The 16,888-nt window shown below is 48.2% G+C and overlaps 1 protein-coding gene across 2 annotated transcripts; it reads right to left on the bottom strand.

The window, feature by feature from the left end:
• Window positions 1-2,347: 2,347 nt before the first annotated feature.
• Window positions 2,348-13,489, bottom strand: Tnnt1 (troponin T1, slow skeletal type). Of its 2 annotated transcripts, none has more exons than XM_050130672.1 (11): window positions 13,389-13,489; window positions 13,169-13,201; window positions 12,080-12,101; window positions 9,645-9,708; window positions 9,289-9,405; window positions 8,881-8,958; window positions 8,321-8,434; window positions 7,644-7,753; window positions 4,500-4,590; window positions 4,364-4,404; window positions 2,348-2,480 (listed from the first exon to the last, which is right to left on the bottom strand). In XM_050130672.1, exons 5-11 carry the CDS (start codon window positions 9,385-9,387, stop codon window positions 2,435-2,437), a joined length of 579 nt encoding a protein of 192 aa, XP_049986629.1. In that variant the 5' UTR covers window positions 9,388-9,405; window positions 9,645-9,708; window positions 12,080-12,101; window positions 13,169-13,201; window positions 13,389-13,489; the 3' UTR covers window positions 2,348-2,434. The 2 variants fall into 2 exon arrangements, with proteins under 2 accessions (XP_049986629.1, XP_049986630.1); XM_050130673.1 differs by having other exon boundaries at window positions 12,080-12,098; window positions 13,389-13,411.
• Window positions 13,490-16,888: the final 3,399 nt, after the last annotated feature.

Raw genomic sequence — 16,888 nt, 5'->3', positions numbered from 1 at the left:
CCAGGCTGGCCTCGAACTCACAAAGATCCGCCTGCCTCTGCCTCCCGAGTGCTGGAATTAAAGACGTGCGCCACCACTGCCCGGCTCCTGAGTACCCACTTTTAACACTCTGGGATAAAGTTCCCGTGCAAAATTCAAGGGAATCAGATAACATAAAGTAAGCTGGAAATGTAGTCTCGGGACCACGCCTCCTAAAGGGTTCAGCCCCCGACTTCCAAAAGTGCCCGAGAACCCAAGGTACCCAGAAAAGTCCGTCTCCAGATCAAGAAAAGCCTGCGGTCTCTAGTCGTAATTCCTTGAGCACACCAGGAAGAAGGGTCCCAAAGCGGAGCCCAAAATGACCACACACTTTTCCTTAGCCCGCCTGGGGCTGCAGAGGACTATAGATGATGTTATTCACATTGTATCATGCTGCCCTGGCATGCTGGGATTTATAGTACAAAATCTGATTTCCACTAGGTTTGGGAGTTTTATAATAGACCCAACAGATAGGAACACCTTAATACTTCAAGTATCTTCCCCCCAAATCCAACTGGAGAAGGATAGAAACACCTTGAGACAGAAAAATAGACCAAACACAGACCCGCCAAAGTTGGACAGAAAGTTGTCAAATTTGTAGAGAGAAAACAAACGGTTTCCTAAGGAGCACTAGGGCAGCCTCATCTACTCTGTAACCCTTGGATTGTGAAAGAAATAAATAACAAACCCTTGCAAGGCCTGGGGAATAATGACCATAAACCCAAAAGTATAATCCCATGGTTTTTGAGATGTGAGATGCCTAATCCACACCACACACACACACACACACACACACACACACACACACAATTCTTCCCCAAGGCAAGAAATTAGCTATTTCAACCCCTAGGGTCCACAAGGAAAGAAATCACTGACTCCAAAAACTGACTTCTGATTTCTACCCCCGACCATGGCATATATACACACACCCCACCACAACACACATACTAAATAGATATTTATAAAATTATCCGCAAAATAAGGCTGCACCAATGCACAGACAGAGGTAAGACTATTATTAGCCAGTTTTGGTCTGGCTGTTGTTTTTGTTGAGGTTTGGTTTTTGAGGCAGGATCTTAATATATAACCTTCTACCATCTCATCTCTCAAATTCTGGGATTATATGCACGCCCCTACACACACCTGGCCTTCGGGTGTGTTATTTTAAACCATCCTTAGGAAGAGTTAATAACCTTGTACAACCACTTTAAATTCAAGAGGCAATTAATTTATAAATTAATTTTTCGGAGCCACCTATGGCTAGCCTGTCTGTTACTATCACTACACCAAATCTGGGTCAAGGGAAGGAAGTCTTGAGATCATTAGTCTCCTGCAAGGTTGTGTTCTTTCAAATGTGACCTCCAACTAAGGAACAGGAAGAATTCACTCTCCAAATGGAATTTGGTCACTGCAATTATAGAAGAAGATTCAACCCCAACCCCTAAAATCACAATCACATTTTTCCCCTAGTTTTTCAAGACAGGGTTTCTCTGTAGCTTTGAAGTCTGTCCTGGAACTTGCTTTGAAGACCGGGTTGGCCTCAAACTCACAGAGATCTGCCTGCCTCTGCCTCAAGTGCTGGAATTAAAGGCATCAACCAGCTCCATTATGTATTTATGTACGTGTCTGCACATTGGTGCAGGTCCACAAGTACACCACTAGAGGGCATCGATCTCCCATAGGTGGAGTTACAGGGTCTTGTGGGCCAGTTGTCATAGGAACTGTGAACTGAACTTGGGTCCTCTGAAAGAGCAGCAAGAACTCTTAACCCATTGAACCATCTCTCCAGCTCCACAGTCACATCCTTTTGAAAATTGTTATATTCCTTTGTACATGTATGCTCATATATGCCAACACACATGGAGGTCAGAGGACAACTTGCAGGAGATGTGTCTCTCCTTCCGCAGGACACTCCTTTACCTCCTGAGTTGTGTCCTGGGCCCTAGCACCACATCTTACAGATCTATTCCTGTGCCAGCCTTCTACCTCGTCCCCCACACATAGTCTCCTAGCATACTTGTTATTATTATTATTATATTATTATTATTATTATTTGAGACAGGGTCTCATGGTGGTCTTGAGCTCACTGCATAGCCAAGGATGACCTTGAAATCCTGGTCCCCCTGTCTCTGCCTCCCAGGTGCTGGGATTACAGACAGTCACCATCCACACCCAGCTTAAATAGTACTGAATATTTAACTCAGGAGTGCTAGCCAAGCTACACTACACTCCTGGCCATGAGCTGATGGCTCTCCCAGGCAATATAGAGATGTTAGCCAGCCCATACAGCCAGCCACACATAATGACAACACTGAAGAACTCAAGCAGATGTCTGGAGAGCCTTTATTTTGAGTTACAGAGGGGATGCACTCCAGTGGCTCCTGGACTCCATACAAGGGGACAAATCCTGGCGGTCTCACTTCCAGCGGCCTCCAACTCGACCCTTCCCAGCCCCCTTTCGACTGTCAGAGAAAAAGGTGGGGTCAGAAAGAGGCTCTAAGCCTCCGAAATAAGCTTAACACGGCGCCTTTAAAATTAAGGAAGTCCACAAATACCCACCCCCACCCAAAGGAAAAAGAAAGCAGAGGCCACTCTGTGTGGTTTCTTTTTTTTTTTTTTTTTTTTTTAGTACTGGGCAAATGGAGTCAGGGCCTCATAAGTTAAGTAAGCATGCTATACTGAGTCACGTCCCCCCATCCCTCACTGGAGAATCCTAGGCAGGGGCTCCTCCTCTAAGACATACCCCCAATCCCTCACTGGGGGATTCTAGGCAGGGGCTCTACCACTGAGCCACACCCCCAGCCCCTCACTGGGGATTCTAGGCAGGGGCTCTACCACTGAGCCACACCCCCAGCCCCTCACTGGGGATTCTAGGCAGGGGCTCTACCTTTGAGCGCCTCACTAAACTAGGGGTTATAGGTAGAGACACTACCACTGAGCCATTGTCGCATTGAGAGCATCCCTTTCAGATAATCCCCAGTTAGTGGTTGGTGGGCCATGTGGGAGTTGACTTTCTTGGGTTGGTTCAGAGAACTCATGCAAATTTATGAGTAAGGGACTTGAGGGTGAAGGAAGAAGGGTGAGCTGAAGGTGGTGACATGCTACAGGACTCAGTGAGGCTGGAACAGTACAGAGAAAGATTAGAGAAAGACAGAGACTGAGCAGGAAACAGCAAGAAGCCTGGACGTGGTGGAACACATTAGTAATCTCTGCACTAAAGAGGATGAAGCAGGAGGATCACCTAGAGTCTAAGGACAACCTGGGCTATATGGCAAGAATCTGACTTAAATTTAAAAAAAAATCTAGGTATGATGGTTCTGTAATCCCTGTACTTGGGAAGTGGAGGCAGGCGAGAGTCAGGAGTTCAAGGACAGCCTCAACTACAAATGGAGTCAAAGATCATTCCAGCTTACAGGAGACTTTGTATTAATATCATGAAATAGAGAGGAGGAAAAGGGTCAGGAAGTGGAGATACAGATGAAGGAGAAGGAAGAGGAGAAGGAGGAGAAAGAGGAAGAAGAAGAAGAGGAGGATGAGGAGGAAGAAGAAGAAGAAGAGGAAGAAAGGGGGTGTTGCTGAGATGGCTCAGCAGGCAAAAGTGCTTGCAGCCAAGCCTAGGATGAGTTTCATCTCTGGGACCCACATGACAGAAGGAGAAACCAACTTGTCGGAGTCACTCTCTGATCACACTTGCACCATGGCAGCGCTTGCACACGCGCACACACACGCTATGTGAATCTGATTCCAAAATGTATAAAAGAATATATACTCAGAAAGAAAGAGATGGAGGGAGCAGAAATAGGGGGAGACTGAAACCTAAGAGATTTTAAGTAGAAGTGAGAGACTGGAGTGCAGGCCAATAATCCCAGCACTCAGAGGCTGAAGCCAGAGGATCAGGAGATCAAGGCCAGCCTCAGCTACCTAGTGAGACTGGGCTACATGAAACTTCGCCTTAAAAATAAATAGATAGACCATCAACAACAAAAAATTCAGGAAGGGTGAACTATGTCAGTCACCCCCACATACCACTGACTTGAGTCATGAGGATCTGCTACAGATCCAAAACCAGCCTGGGCTACATAGTGAGCTCCAGGACAGCCTGGGCTACAAAGTAAGACTTTGTCTTGAAATAATGGGCAAATTAAACAAACAAACAAATAAATAAATGAACTCATGAGAACAGATACAGAAAGGATGCCTCAGGAAGTAAGAAACAAAGACATAAAGATGCCAAAAGGGCAGAGGTGTGCAGAAGCCATAGAGGGAGGGAGGGAGGGAGGGAGCAGGGAGGAACAGAGGGAGGGAGCAGGCTAGGCCTTAGGTGGAGGCTGGGGGCAGCACTTACAATTTCTGGGCATGGCTGATGCGGTTGTACAACACATTGATCTGTGGAACAGGAAGCCAGGTTAGGAGTGGCTGCCCAATGGAAGCCTGCCTACTACCCCGTCACCCAGCCTGGACCCCAATAGAGCAGGTCCCACCTCATATTTCTGTTGCTTCAATTTCTCCATCAGGTCAAACTTCTCTGACTCCAGCTGGTGGATCCATTCTGACAGCTCCTGGGCCTTCTCTCTAGCAGGACGAGAAGGAATGGGATGTGCGAGACTCAGGCTGTGTTCTGGGCCCAGAAATATTGAGACACTTACCCCAAGTCGTGCAGCAAGTCTTTGAGTTTGGTGTAGTTGGTATGTTGCGGAATTTTACCTTAACTATGTAAAGGTGTGTTGCATTTGTTTATGCTACATTTGTTTACTTATATAAAGATGTGTCGCTGTTTCACCTTGCCTGCCTAAGACACTTGATTGGTCTAATAAAAAGCTGAACACCCACTAACTAAGCAATAGAGGAATAGACAGGCTGGCAAGCAGAGAGAATAAGTACAAGAAAGAATCTAGGATGGGGGGAGGGAGAACAAGGGAGAAAAAGAGGAGATGCCTGGACCAAACCAGCCAGCCTGCCAGCGAGCCTACCAGCCACCAGACAACCAGACATGGAGTAGGCCAAACACAGGTGAAGAGAAACAGGTTATTTTAACTTTTAAGAACTAGTGGGACAAGCATACACTAAGGATGAGCATTCATAACTAATGCTAAGTCTTCGTGTCTTGATTTGGTAGCTGCCCCCGAGTGCTGGGATTAAAGGCATGCGCAACTACTGCCCAGTTATTTGGTTTTTATTTATCACTTATATATTATTTATTGTACGTGTGTGTGTGTTTAGTTTTGACTTCTGAGACAAGATCTGCTGTGGAACAATTCTTTTCTACACTATGAAGACGTATTACTCTCATTGGTTAATAAAAAAGCTGACCGGCCAGTAGCAGGGCAGGAAGTCGGGAGGAAAAGCCAAACTGAGAGTGATGGGAAGAAAGTCAGGGGAGACACCAGCCAGTCGCCAGGCAAGAGACACATGTAGAAAATGAGGAAATGAGAGGCTGTGGGTTCATGCTAGGTTAAGAAAAATCAGGTTTGATCAAGGAAGACCCCTGAAAAATCTCCGATGGGAGTGGAGGACCCAGGTGATCCATTTCAGCCTGCCTCTGTGGCAGTTTCCTCTGAGCTCTGCATCCTGAACAGCTCCAAGGATGCTGGCTGAGATGGTCCAGCCGCAAGAATACTCCAGTCAGGACTTGACCATAATCCTAAATTTTCTGAGGATCCCCCAAAGATTATCAGTGCACACAGTCAACAGGAAGTAGTCTGGAGAACTATGTTCACATTCCCAAAATTAAATTATGAATATCTGTCATCATTTAGGGGGGTTGGTTACAAGTCGTTATAGATAATGTTCAGGGGAAAAAAAGCTAAACAAAGGAGATTAGATTCAGGGATCTTGTTCTGAAAAGAAAGAGGGGATTATAGAAATGATAGGATAAAAGAGTAGATTATTGAATCTACTTTAATCCAAAAAACAACTATTAATCTTACATATTTTACATTGGTATGGAGTTTGTTTTAGTGGCACAAATTTAAAGTTAATTTTGTTATACTGTATGTATATTTCTACTTTTGTTTGTGCAACTCATTTAAAAATGTAATATAGGGTCTGGAAATATGGCTCAGAGGTTAAGAACACTGACTTCTCTTTCAGAGTTCCTGAGTTCAATTCCTAGCAACCACATGTTGGCTCACAACCTCTTCTGGTGTACAAGCATACACCCAGGCAAAACACTGTATACATAATAAATAAATAATTTTTTAAAAAATGTAATATATAATTAAGAAATACTGATTATTAGTCGTCTATAATAGTCACACATTTCTACCAAACTTATGGTCATGTTAGTTAGTTATGTTTTCCAGATATACAGAGATATATTACAGATAGATATATTTCAAAGTATGCCTACAGAGTATGTCATTTAAAATGTTTTAAGAACTTAGACTTTCTCAACAGTGAGACATATCTGCTCCCGGCAGCACCAATTAATTCAAAGAGGATGATGGGCATCAAAGAAACTCCATATGGAGTTTGCTTTCTTTATGGCAAAACCTACCTGTGTGGGCAAATAAACTGCCCTTGCCTCAATAAATTACAATGTACTGTCCAAATTGGACCACAAGGGTGCAAGAAAGGTGACTGCCAAACTTTGCCAAGACATGATAGAACAGTTCTTTAATATTTCCTGCTTCTGAAAAAAGTCTGTCAGATATTCTAGGTCTATGGGGCAAAAACGAATGCCTCAACATTACAGAAGAATTTTGGGTGACTATCCAGGCAGCAAGACATCTGTGTAGTTAGGTAACATTTCACCCTTCTGGGATCTTTGATGGAGTTGAAGACTAGATAGTTATAGTTTTCTTTAGTTCTGACAAAAGTTATATTAGATGCAAAACTTTAGACTCACCAAGATAAGATAGTTAAATATTTTCTCTAATTTTGCCAAATACAAATAGATTGATATTGTTACTGTAATTCTTACTTAATGACTGTTTGTTGTATATAGCTTTACTATATTAACCTTCCTTTTTAATTAGACAAAAAGGGGGAATGATGTGGAACAATCCTTTTCTATATTATGAACATGCAATATTCTCATTGATTAATAAAAGCTGACAGGCTGGCAGCTGGGCAGGAAGTTAGGTGGGAAAACTAAGAACAAAGGGAAGAAGGAGGCCAGAGTTAGCAGAGATGCCAACCAGCCTCCCAGGAAGCAAGACATGCTAGAGCACAGGTAAAGCCATGAGCCACATGGCAATACATAGACTACTAAAAATGGGTAACAAGCCTGAGCTATTGGATGAGCATTTATAACTGCTATTTAGCCTCTGAATCGGTTATTGGGATTGGGTAGTTGGGACAGGAAATATCAATTACAAAGGTCTCATGTAACTGAAGCCTGGTCCCCTATTCAATGTATAGGAGAGGATGACCCTGAACTTCTGATCCCCCTGCCTCCACCTCCTGAATGTTAGGATTGTACCTAAATGAGGGAGAGGGCACTGTGTATGCCCAACTCTACAGGCCATGCCAGGCACAGGATAGTTTGCATCTGAGTGACACTTCAACCAGAGAAAGCAGAGGTGGCCCAGAAAAATAACGTCACTTGCTTGAAGTAACACAGCACCAAGGCACAGACTCAGAGTATCGCGCATGGAAGACCTACATGAGCCACAAGCACCTACCGGAGCTGGTCCTCCCCCATGTAGTCAATGTCCAAGGGCTTTTTCCTCTCAGACAAAATCCTGAGCTTCATCTCCCGGCCAGTCTGCCGCTTCCCACGTTTCTGTTCTGCCTGGAAAGGGAGGAATCCCAAGCCAGGGATGAAACCTGGAGGTTAAAATCCTCTCAGAGAGGGGGGCTGGAGAGATGGCTCAGCGGTTAAGAGCACTGGCTGCTCTTCCAGTGGTCCTGAGTTCAATTCCCGGTACCCACATGGCAGCTCACAACTGTCTGTAACTCCAGTTCCGGGGCATTTGACTCTCACACCAATGAACATAAAATAATAATAATAAATTAAAAAATAATTTTAAAAATTCACTCAGAGTCCTGAGATCATGGCTAGTGCCTCCAACAGCTGCTCCAGCCCTCCTCCCCCAAACCCAAGGGCCCAGGTCTCAACCCTCCTCCCTTAGACTCAAAGGCCAAGGCTCCATGCCTCCTCCCTCAGACACAGGAGCACAGTCCCCATTCTTCCCAAGGGGACAGAGACGTTCAGCAGCTGGTCACATGTTGTCTAAAGTGACAGCTGCCCCTACACAGGACCTCAGCTCAGTTGTCTTCTTCAGGACCAGCACTCCGAAGCTTCCCCTCACTTCCCTTTTGTACACACAGACCCCAGGCTTGCACAGGCTAGACTCACCTTGACCAGGTAGCCCCCAAAATGAGCCCCCATGTTGGACAGAACCTTCTTCTTTTTGGCGTCGTCCTCTGCTCGCTTCTTCGCTTCCTCCTCCTCCTTCCGCATCTTCTCTTCCTGTGAAAACAGAGCGGTTCTCTCCATGAGGGAGGAAGACACTAGCTGGGTAGTGGATGGCTCAGCTCCATACTGAGTGAAGATGCGGTCACGGAGGAATCCACTCCTTAACTTGATATGCCCCCCCCCCCATTTTTTCTCCCTGAGACGAGCCCTCAAAGTCACAGAAACCCTCCTGCTTCAGCTTCTCCAGGGCTGGGATCATAGGTCTAGGCCCACCGCACCCGACAAAGCCGAGTCTTTGTGCTATGGTTTGAGGTTTGAGCCTCTTGATCCAGCCATGCCTGAAGCTGAACCAGAAGTAGACTATTTATTTATATGCATTTTGTCCTTTTATTAGAAAAACCTTACGTGATACATTACAGAGACTTTCTGAGAACCGCAGAGAATATCAAAAGTGGGAAAGGAAGTAAGTATTCTTCTCTAGTGAAGGGACAGACACCTACCGCCAGCTTGGCCTGCCGCTCTCGCTCCTTTTCGGTTCTGAATCGCTGCTGCTCAGCTCTCTCTGCACGACGCCTCTCCTGGGGGTGGAAGGGAGAAAGATGGGGGAGGAGGATCGGAGGCTAGCCTCTCTCCCAAGTTCTCTCTCCCTTCAAGAGAAATAAGTGTGGTTTCTTTTGTTTGATTTCCCTTTTTGAAATAGTCTCAGATAGCCCAGGCTGGTCTCAAACTTGTGGCAATATGCCTGCCTTGGCCACCTAAGTGCACGCCTGGCAGAAATACACATTGGAGTGCAACCACCAGGTGCCCCCACTGTTTCTCCCGGAGACCCCAAAGCACTTCACGGAGGAAGGGAAGAGGAGAGACCGAAGGACCCGACCTCCCAGGCCTCCCTGGCCTCCCAGGCTCACGATGCGATCTTTCAACGCAATGAGCTCCTCCTCCTCCTTTTTTCGCTGCTCGAAGTGCACATCAATGAGAGTCTGAAGTTCCAGCAAGTCTTTCTCCATGCGCTTCCGGTGGATGTCCTGCAGAGGGAGCCCGTGAGGCCGCGGGACCTGGCCCTAGAGCTGAATTCTTTTCAGCCCCAGGGGATAATTGACAGCCTGCAGGGACGGATTCCAGCAGAAGTCAGCAAAACGTTCTTTGCTGACAACTGGGCACCGATCCAGGCATTTCAAGAAGGGAGCAGAGAGACGCGAGCAGAATGGGCTTAAGGCGCCAAAGAACCAGCAAGTACGTCTGGGGTAGGACAGCTGTCACTTACATCAAAGTCCACACGCTCCCCTTCTGGAATCTTCGGGGGGATCAAAGGAGGTACCACTGGACGGCTATGTGGACAGAAGTGGATAGAGATCATCCACAGGCTGGCCTCCCTCACCCACCCACCTCACCACACGCCGAAGTGACAGCTGCTCCGAGTCTGTGTGGAGACCACAGTCAGAAAAATACAGTTTGAATATGTTGGGTTTAATAAAACATGCAAGACTGTTTGTTTTGCCTGTTTGGACATACTTATAAAAGTGGGCAGGGCCTAGTGGCACAAATCTGCCATTCGATGGACTTGGGAATCAGAGGCAAATCAGGGCCTGCCTGGTCTAAAGGAAAGCTGAGGCCACCCTTGGAAACTTGTGAGACCCAGCCTCAAAGTAAAAAGTAAAAACAGGACTGGGGATGTGACTCAGCAGTCGAGCACCTGCCTAGAATCCCCAATGCGGGGCTGTGGATGTGGCTCAAGATGGAGTACATGGCTCAAACATGCAAGGCCATAGGTTGAGTCCTCTGCATTAAAAAGTCAGGGATAGCCGGGCAGTGGTGGCACACGCCTTTAATCCAGCACTCGGGAGGCAGACAGGCAGATCTCTGTGAGTTCGAGGCCAGCCTGGTCTACAGAGCTAGTGCAAGGACAGCTGCAGTTGTTACACAGAGAAACTGTCTCAATAATAATAATAATTATTAATAATATTAATAATAAAACAACCCTCCCAAAAAAAGGGGAGGGAGCTCAGCAATAAAAGGCCAAGGACCAAGCCTGATGATCTGAGTACCATTCCTGGGGGCCCACATGGCAGAATGAGAGAACTGGGCCCCAGAAGTCATCTTCAGGACTCCACACTTGAGCCACACACACACACCTTCGTGCTCACACACACTCACAAAATAAATAGTAAAATGCTTTAAAGCGTAACATGTACTGCTTTTGTATAATTTTTTGTACATGCTCCCAGACACTCCATTTTCTTTTTAAATGCTTTTCTCTAATTGTACGTGTAAGGGCTCTCTGCCTGCAGTCTGTGCAGCCTGTGTGTGGCCAAGTGCCCACAAAGGGCCAGAAGAAAGCATCAGATCCCTTGGAACTCAAGTTACGTGGGTGCTGGGAAGTGAACCCAGGTCCTCTGGAAGAGCAGTCAGTGCTCTAAAACCCTGAGCCATCTCTCCAGCCCCTAAAATTGTATTTCAAGGGTAAAGATGGAGCCCAGGGCTCATGAATACTAAGTTCCATAAGCTTCTCTAAGTAACTTACCATCCCCCCAGCTGTGTTAATGTCTACTCGCTGTTTAACAGCAAGAGTGCACGGCTATAACAAGAAACACATCTGCATGTTCAGAACACCTACAGTTTCTTTTAATAGCTGTGATTTGAGATTGACAAAACTTGCAGACATCAAAGCTGGAATTTCCAGCGCTACTGTACTGAGCGCGCAGCGACAATGCGCGGCTCACACTCTTTCTCACACTCTTTCCCTGTTGCAGCGACAGTGCGCAGCTCACACTCTTCCCAGGGTGCAGCGACAATGCGCAGCTCACACTCTTTCTCACACTCTTTCCCTGGGTGCAGCGACAGTGCGCAGCTCACTCTCTTTCCAGGGTGCAGCGACAGTGTGCAGCTCACTCTCTTTCCAGGGTGCAGCGACAGTGTGCAGCTCACTCTCTTTCCAGGGTGCAGCGACAGTGTGCAGCTCACACTCTTTCCCTGGTGCAGCGACACTGAGCAGCTCACACTCTTTCCAAAGACTCAGGTTAACGAACACTTCCTGAACAATTCATTCGTCACCACACTCCATGCCTTGGTAGGGTTCATTCTCTTGCCGAAAGTGGTGGTGTCTCTACTTTTCCAGAAACCCTCTGAAACTGCTCTCACCTCCTCCCTGCCTTCCCCGGAGCTCTCTAATCCCTTCACTCTACTCCCTTGACCTAGAATCTTCGGGGTTGTGTTCCTTCCTCCTAGGGCTCTAAAGCTTGGCCCTAACATCACCACCCCAGGCCTCCTCTCAGCTCAGTGAGCTTCCACTGCCGGCACTGGCCTCCCTGGCTTAGCCATAGTCTCAGAATGACCTGGTTCTGCATCCAGACTGGAAGAGATCCACTCAACTTTGCCTGTAAGACATGGCTTTCCTTGCCTACAATGTACCCAATACCTTCTTTGACTAGCAAGGTCTCCACCCATCAGGATCTGTAAGTCATCTCCCTCAGGAAACCTTCCTTGATTGGCCTGGACTGTCACAGGCTCCCTTGCATGCCGTTCTAGAACCTAGGCTCTTATGATAGCAGACCTGTTTCACAGGGCAGGAAAGTCCTTAATAAGAGTTAAGGTTGTCTGTTTCAAGTCCTCTTTTCTCTGCTCTTCAGGTACCCTGTCTCTGCAGATGAAGGAGCATGGGAGGACCCGCTTATGACCCATGCCCGCCCTGTAGCATCTCACCTGGGTTTGGGGCGCTCTTCTTCTGGTGGCAATGGGGGAATACAAAAAGATAATTAGTAAGAGTTGAGTGTAGAGCGTGGCACCCCTAAGAGAGAACCCAAGGAAGATCTGAGAGTCCAGTTCTGGGGTATGGCCATCAAGAGAGGGAAGGGGGTGTCAAGGTGGCCAAGAGGGGAGAAGATGGTCACGCGCATCAGATATACATTCTGCCCTGTGTGGAGACACCCAGTCCCCAACTTCTGGAAACCCAAGAGACCAAACCCCTGACTGTCTACAATTATTTCGTACCCTGTATCCTGCCTTCCCCATTCTGCCCAGCAGTGGAGGAGACCCCATCTCTTCATTCAGGGACCCCCCCAGAACTCTGTCCCCAGTCCCCTATTCCTTTGAAACACAGCCACCCCCCTTAATAGTACTCTAAAGTCCAAGTTCCTCTCAGCTCATGCCTGTAATCTTAGCCTCTTGGGAGGCTGAGGCAGGAGGATTGCTATGAGTTCAAGGCCAACATATATGCTACATATGCAGTTTCAGGCCAACTTGAGCTAAAAAAAAAATTAAAAATAAAATTAAAAAAAACTGAGCGTGGTGGTGAACACCTGTTATCCCGGTGCTTGAGAGACTGAGGCAGGAAAGTTGCTGCAAGTTCGAGGCCAGCCTGGGCTACATAAGACCCTGTCTCCAAAACCAAACAAATAAAACACAATGTAAGACAAAAAAAAAAACCTTCAGATCGCAACCTTCGAATGTATATAGGGATCAAATATAACATACAGGGTCGGGAGCCAAAAGGAGAGACGATGGGACACCTCTCCAACAACACTCAACTTTCTCTACTAAGTTTTCATCCCAAGATTGGATTGAAAACTTGTTACTACAGTCCCTTTAACGAAGGGAAAAGGTTTAGAGACACGCAAGGCAATTTCCCTTCATGGCCATCAGAGGGCGCAGGGCCCTAGAGGCTTAAAGGAGCAGGCTGGGCCAGGCAGGTTATCCAGGAGCGGATGGGTTGATAGTGGATGGCGCACCTGATGATGTCGGGGTCCCCAGACAACCCGAATCAATCCCAGGAAGCGAAGAAGCTATGGTTACCTCGCTCTGCCACCGGCTCCGGCTCCTCGGGGGCTGGGAGAAGCGAGGATTGGGAGGTGCAGGGAGAGGAAGCCACACAGTAGCATAGAGGGGTGGGGAGAGAAGCGAGATGCAGTTAAAGAATGGACCCAGGATCCTCCAGCCCAACACATCGTTCTTTTCCCTCCCCACCCCACCCCCACACCAAGGCCTCCTAGGACCTGTGGGATTCAGGCCTCACCTTCCTCCTCCTCCACCGCCTCCTCATCTGGAAGGAGTGGAGACACACAAAGAAGATATTAGATCCGGGATAAGGAGCATCAAGTGTGTACCAGAGACTCATGGGGTACCCCAGCCCTGGCTCCTCAGACCCAGGAGCATCCCAGCCCCCATCAGGTCTGGGGTCTAAACCCAAGTCCTGGGCAAGAGGAGAGTGGGTTAACAAGATGGCATTCGTGTCCCAGCTGCAAGAGCAACAGGGACTATTCCCACCTGTTGTCAGGGGTTTCCTGGGAGCAGCTTCAGAACATCCCACCCGCTCCATACTTCCCCGCTGCCACACTTCCCCCTCAAGGAGCTTCTTCCTGCTTCCTCCACCGCCTTGAGCCCTCTCCTCTCTCTGCACTTACCTTCTGCCTGCTCCCTAGAAACATGGACAAGGAGGGAAGGGGAGAGAGGGGACAGTTAGACATCTCGGAATGATCTCCCCTCACCAAGCCCCCAATCCTGCCAGAGGCCATCACTCACTCCTCGTAGTCTTGTTCTTCCGTGTCTGACATTCTGGAGTGGCCTGCAGAACAGAGAAGAGAGGCTGAGTAGGATAGGGTCCCCAAGGGAAGAGGGCTGATGCCTGGACTACTGGGGCTGAGGGAGGTGCGATGGGGTCTGGACCTCTGGGTCAGAGCAGGGAAGGCTGGCATCCAGCATTCCAGCTCAGGGAAGCCGGCCCCAGTCCTGCCTACCCTGCCCCCTCTCCCAGCTGTCTTCTTTTGTCCTCTGACAGGTCCACGGGAACCTGATCCCCGAAGGGATTAGGAGGTATTGGAAAAGGGACAGGGTTTGAAGACAATAGCTGCCCCACCCCTGGTGCTATTTTGAGGGAATGTCACAGACAGAGAAACAGAGGACATTTCCCAATAAGGAACTAGATTAGTGGGGCGTCCGCCACCTCTGCCCCTCTCCTACCACAGCCCCTTGCTCACCTAGCATTCCTCCCGTGTCTATTTTCCTTTCGCCTACATTCTGCTCAGGGATGTGTGTGCATCCATCAAAAGCAGCTTCAGCCTGACCTCCTAAAGACCGCAACTCCCTCCCCCAAATTCTGTTCCTCCGGGCCTGAAAGTCTCCACATTGAGACCTTCAGAAGTCGGTACCCACAGATTCTGAGATCCAAGTCCTGTGCCCTTGTTATGTGAGACCAAGAAATCCTAGTATCTCTAGATTATCAGGTGCCCAGTTCATACGAGCACATGTGTGGGCCCTTACATTCCAAGACCCACAAGATTGGGGAGGGGGTGTTGAGACAGGGTCTCTAATAACACAAGCTAGCCTTGAACTCACTATGTAGCCAAGGATGCCCTTCAATTCCTGATTTTCTGCCTCCCTGAGTGCCAGATCACAGCCTGCACCTGTCTGAACCCCAGATATAAGACCTCAGGGTATAAGATCGTCAAATAGAACCTGACACCCAAACCCAGAAGTCCCATCTGCAGCACCTGGGATTACAATGTCACCCTTCCAAATAGTCTGTTTTTCAGGCTGGCCCCAAACTAAAAATCCTCCTGCTTCAATCTCTTGAGTATTGGGACTTCCGACCTGTACTAGAGACCTCAGGCCCAAGTTCTTCCCCAGTTCCTCATACCTCGAGATTTCCCAAACCTTAATACAGGAGCCATTTGCCCTTCAAGCACAGATTCTGTGGTTCCTCCAGCCTCTGAGACCTCCAAATTTTTTTGAGACAATATTACTGTGTAACCATGAACTCTCTTTGTAAACCAGCCTAGATTTGCGCTCATAGAGATTCACGTACCTCTGTCTTCCAAATGCATCCTCCACCATGTTAAGAAGAGCACCCCCAGAATCCATAACCCACAAATCTACCCCTCCACCCCTGCCATTCCAAGTCCTCCTAAAGGCTCAGGCTTAGCTGGGTTGCTGCTGCCTACAATCTCAACACTAAGGTAGCAGAATGATTGCTGTAAACTCAAGGCCAGCCTAGGCTACAGAATGAGATTGTCTCAAAGCAGGAGGAGGAAGGGAAGAGGAGGAAAAGGAGGAGGAGAAGGGGGAGATTCTGACCTCACTTTCACACCTGGTTCCCACTCTTATCCTGCCCACCCCCAAAGACATCTGTGTGAAGAACCGAGAACCCAGTTACCTAAGGCTGGGTCCACTGATGCTGCAGAGGGGATCTGATGCTTCTGGGGACAGTGACGCACCCCCTGGGTTTATAGCTGGATGCTCTGCCCCGCCCCCGGGTTGGAGGAGGGGGCTAGGATTCCTCTGTCCATCCCCCATGCTCAGAGCCTGTCCTGCCCTCTCTGGCTCCAGTTTTGGGGTCCAACCCCTGCCATCTGCTTCAAGATTCCTGTTGGATTCAGTCAACATTGCCCTAGATTCCAGGCTGGGTCAGGCATCTCACAAGCTCTCTTAGGACACCAGCAGTATTCTGGGCTTTGGAGTCCCCAGGAATGGAAACAGTATAGGAAAAAGGGCTTAATGGCAAAAGGGGGGGTCTAAGCAAGGCTTCCTGCTTTTTTCTCTACTTGGCTTTTCTCAAACTTCTCCTCTAGCCCAGTCTGCATCTCTCTCTCTCTCTCTCTCTCTCTCTCTCTCTCTCTCTCTCTCTCTGTGTGTGTGTTTCTGTTCCTCCATCTCTCCCCTCTCTGTCTCAGTCCAACTGTCTCCCGTCCCCACCCCCACCCCTTTGTCTGCCACCGGGATTCCACCACGGTGACAACAGGCTGCTAAAGCTGGGAAGCAGGTGTGGGGAGGAGGGGGAGGATGGGGTGTCAGGCTCGAGAGCCCTCACCCTCCCAGCCCCTGCTCTTTCCATCTGACACAGGTCTTTTTTAGTATCCTCCGGCCCTCCCCTTCTCAGCCAAGCCATGACCTTGAACTCTAGGGAATCCATGGCCGCCCTGAAAGCGTGTTCCTCCACGCCTCAAACTGCATCTTTGGGTTTGTTCCTGCGTGACATTCTGCATTTTTTGTTTTGTTTCGAGGGCAGGGGGTAAGGAAAGATTTGAGATTTCATGTGGCCCAATCCAGCCTCAAACTCATTTATGTGGCTAAGGGTAGCTGGAACTCCTGATCCTTCAGCCCTGCACCTCGGCAGTGCTGGGGTTAACACAGTTCCAGTTCCATGTTTTGGTCCTTATGTGTTCCTGGGGTGTCTGTGTGTAGTCACCTGCAGCTCTGTTTCTGCTTTGCCTTTCTTTTTCTTTTCTTTTTTTTCTTTTTGGTTTGGTTTTCAAGACAGGGTTTCTCCTTAGCTTTGGAGCCTGTACTAGAACTAGCTCTTGTAGACCAGGCTGGCCTCAGACTCACAGAGATCTGCCTGCCTCTGCCTCCCAAGTGCTGGGATTAAAGGCGTGCACCACCACTGGCCAGCTGACTCTGCCTTTCTGTGTCTGGGTCATATGTCTTTCTCCATCCTTCTGAGTGTCTCTTTTTGTGTTTCTCTCTCTCTCTCTCTCTCTCTCTCTCTCTCTCTCTCTCTCTCTCTCTCTCTCTCTCTCT

Source organism: Alexandromys fortis, unplaced genomic scaffold (genome assembly GCF_014885135.2).
Source record: "Alexandromys fortis isolate MF-2015 unplaced genomic scaffold, M_Fortis_MF-2015_v1.1 scaffold_344, whole genome shotgun sequence".
Classification (NCBI taxonomy): Eukaryota; Metazoa; Chordata; class Mammalia; order Rodentia; family Cricetidae; genus Alexandromys; species Alexandromys fortis.
Note: the sequence above shows the minus strand (reverse complement) of the source record. Positions and strands in the feature narration are given on the sequence as shown.

Coding starts and splice junctions, on each gene's coding strand:
- Tnnt1 (XM_050130672.1), bottom strand. CDS start 9,387: ATGGAGAAAGACTTGCTGGAACTTCAGACTCTCATTGATGTGCACTTC. Junction 8,435..8,880: donor AGCGGCAGGCCAAGCTGGCG/GTAGGTGTCTGT, acceptor CTGTTTTCACAG/GAAGAGAAGATGCGGAAGGA. Junction 2,481..4,363: donor ATCAGCCATGCCCAGAAATT/GTAAGTGCTGCC, acceptor TTTCTCTGACAG/TCGAAAGGGGGCTGGGAAGG.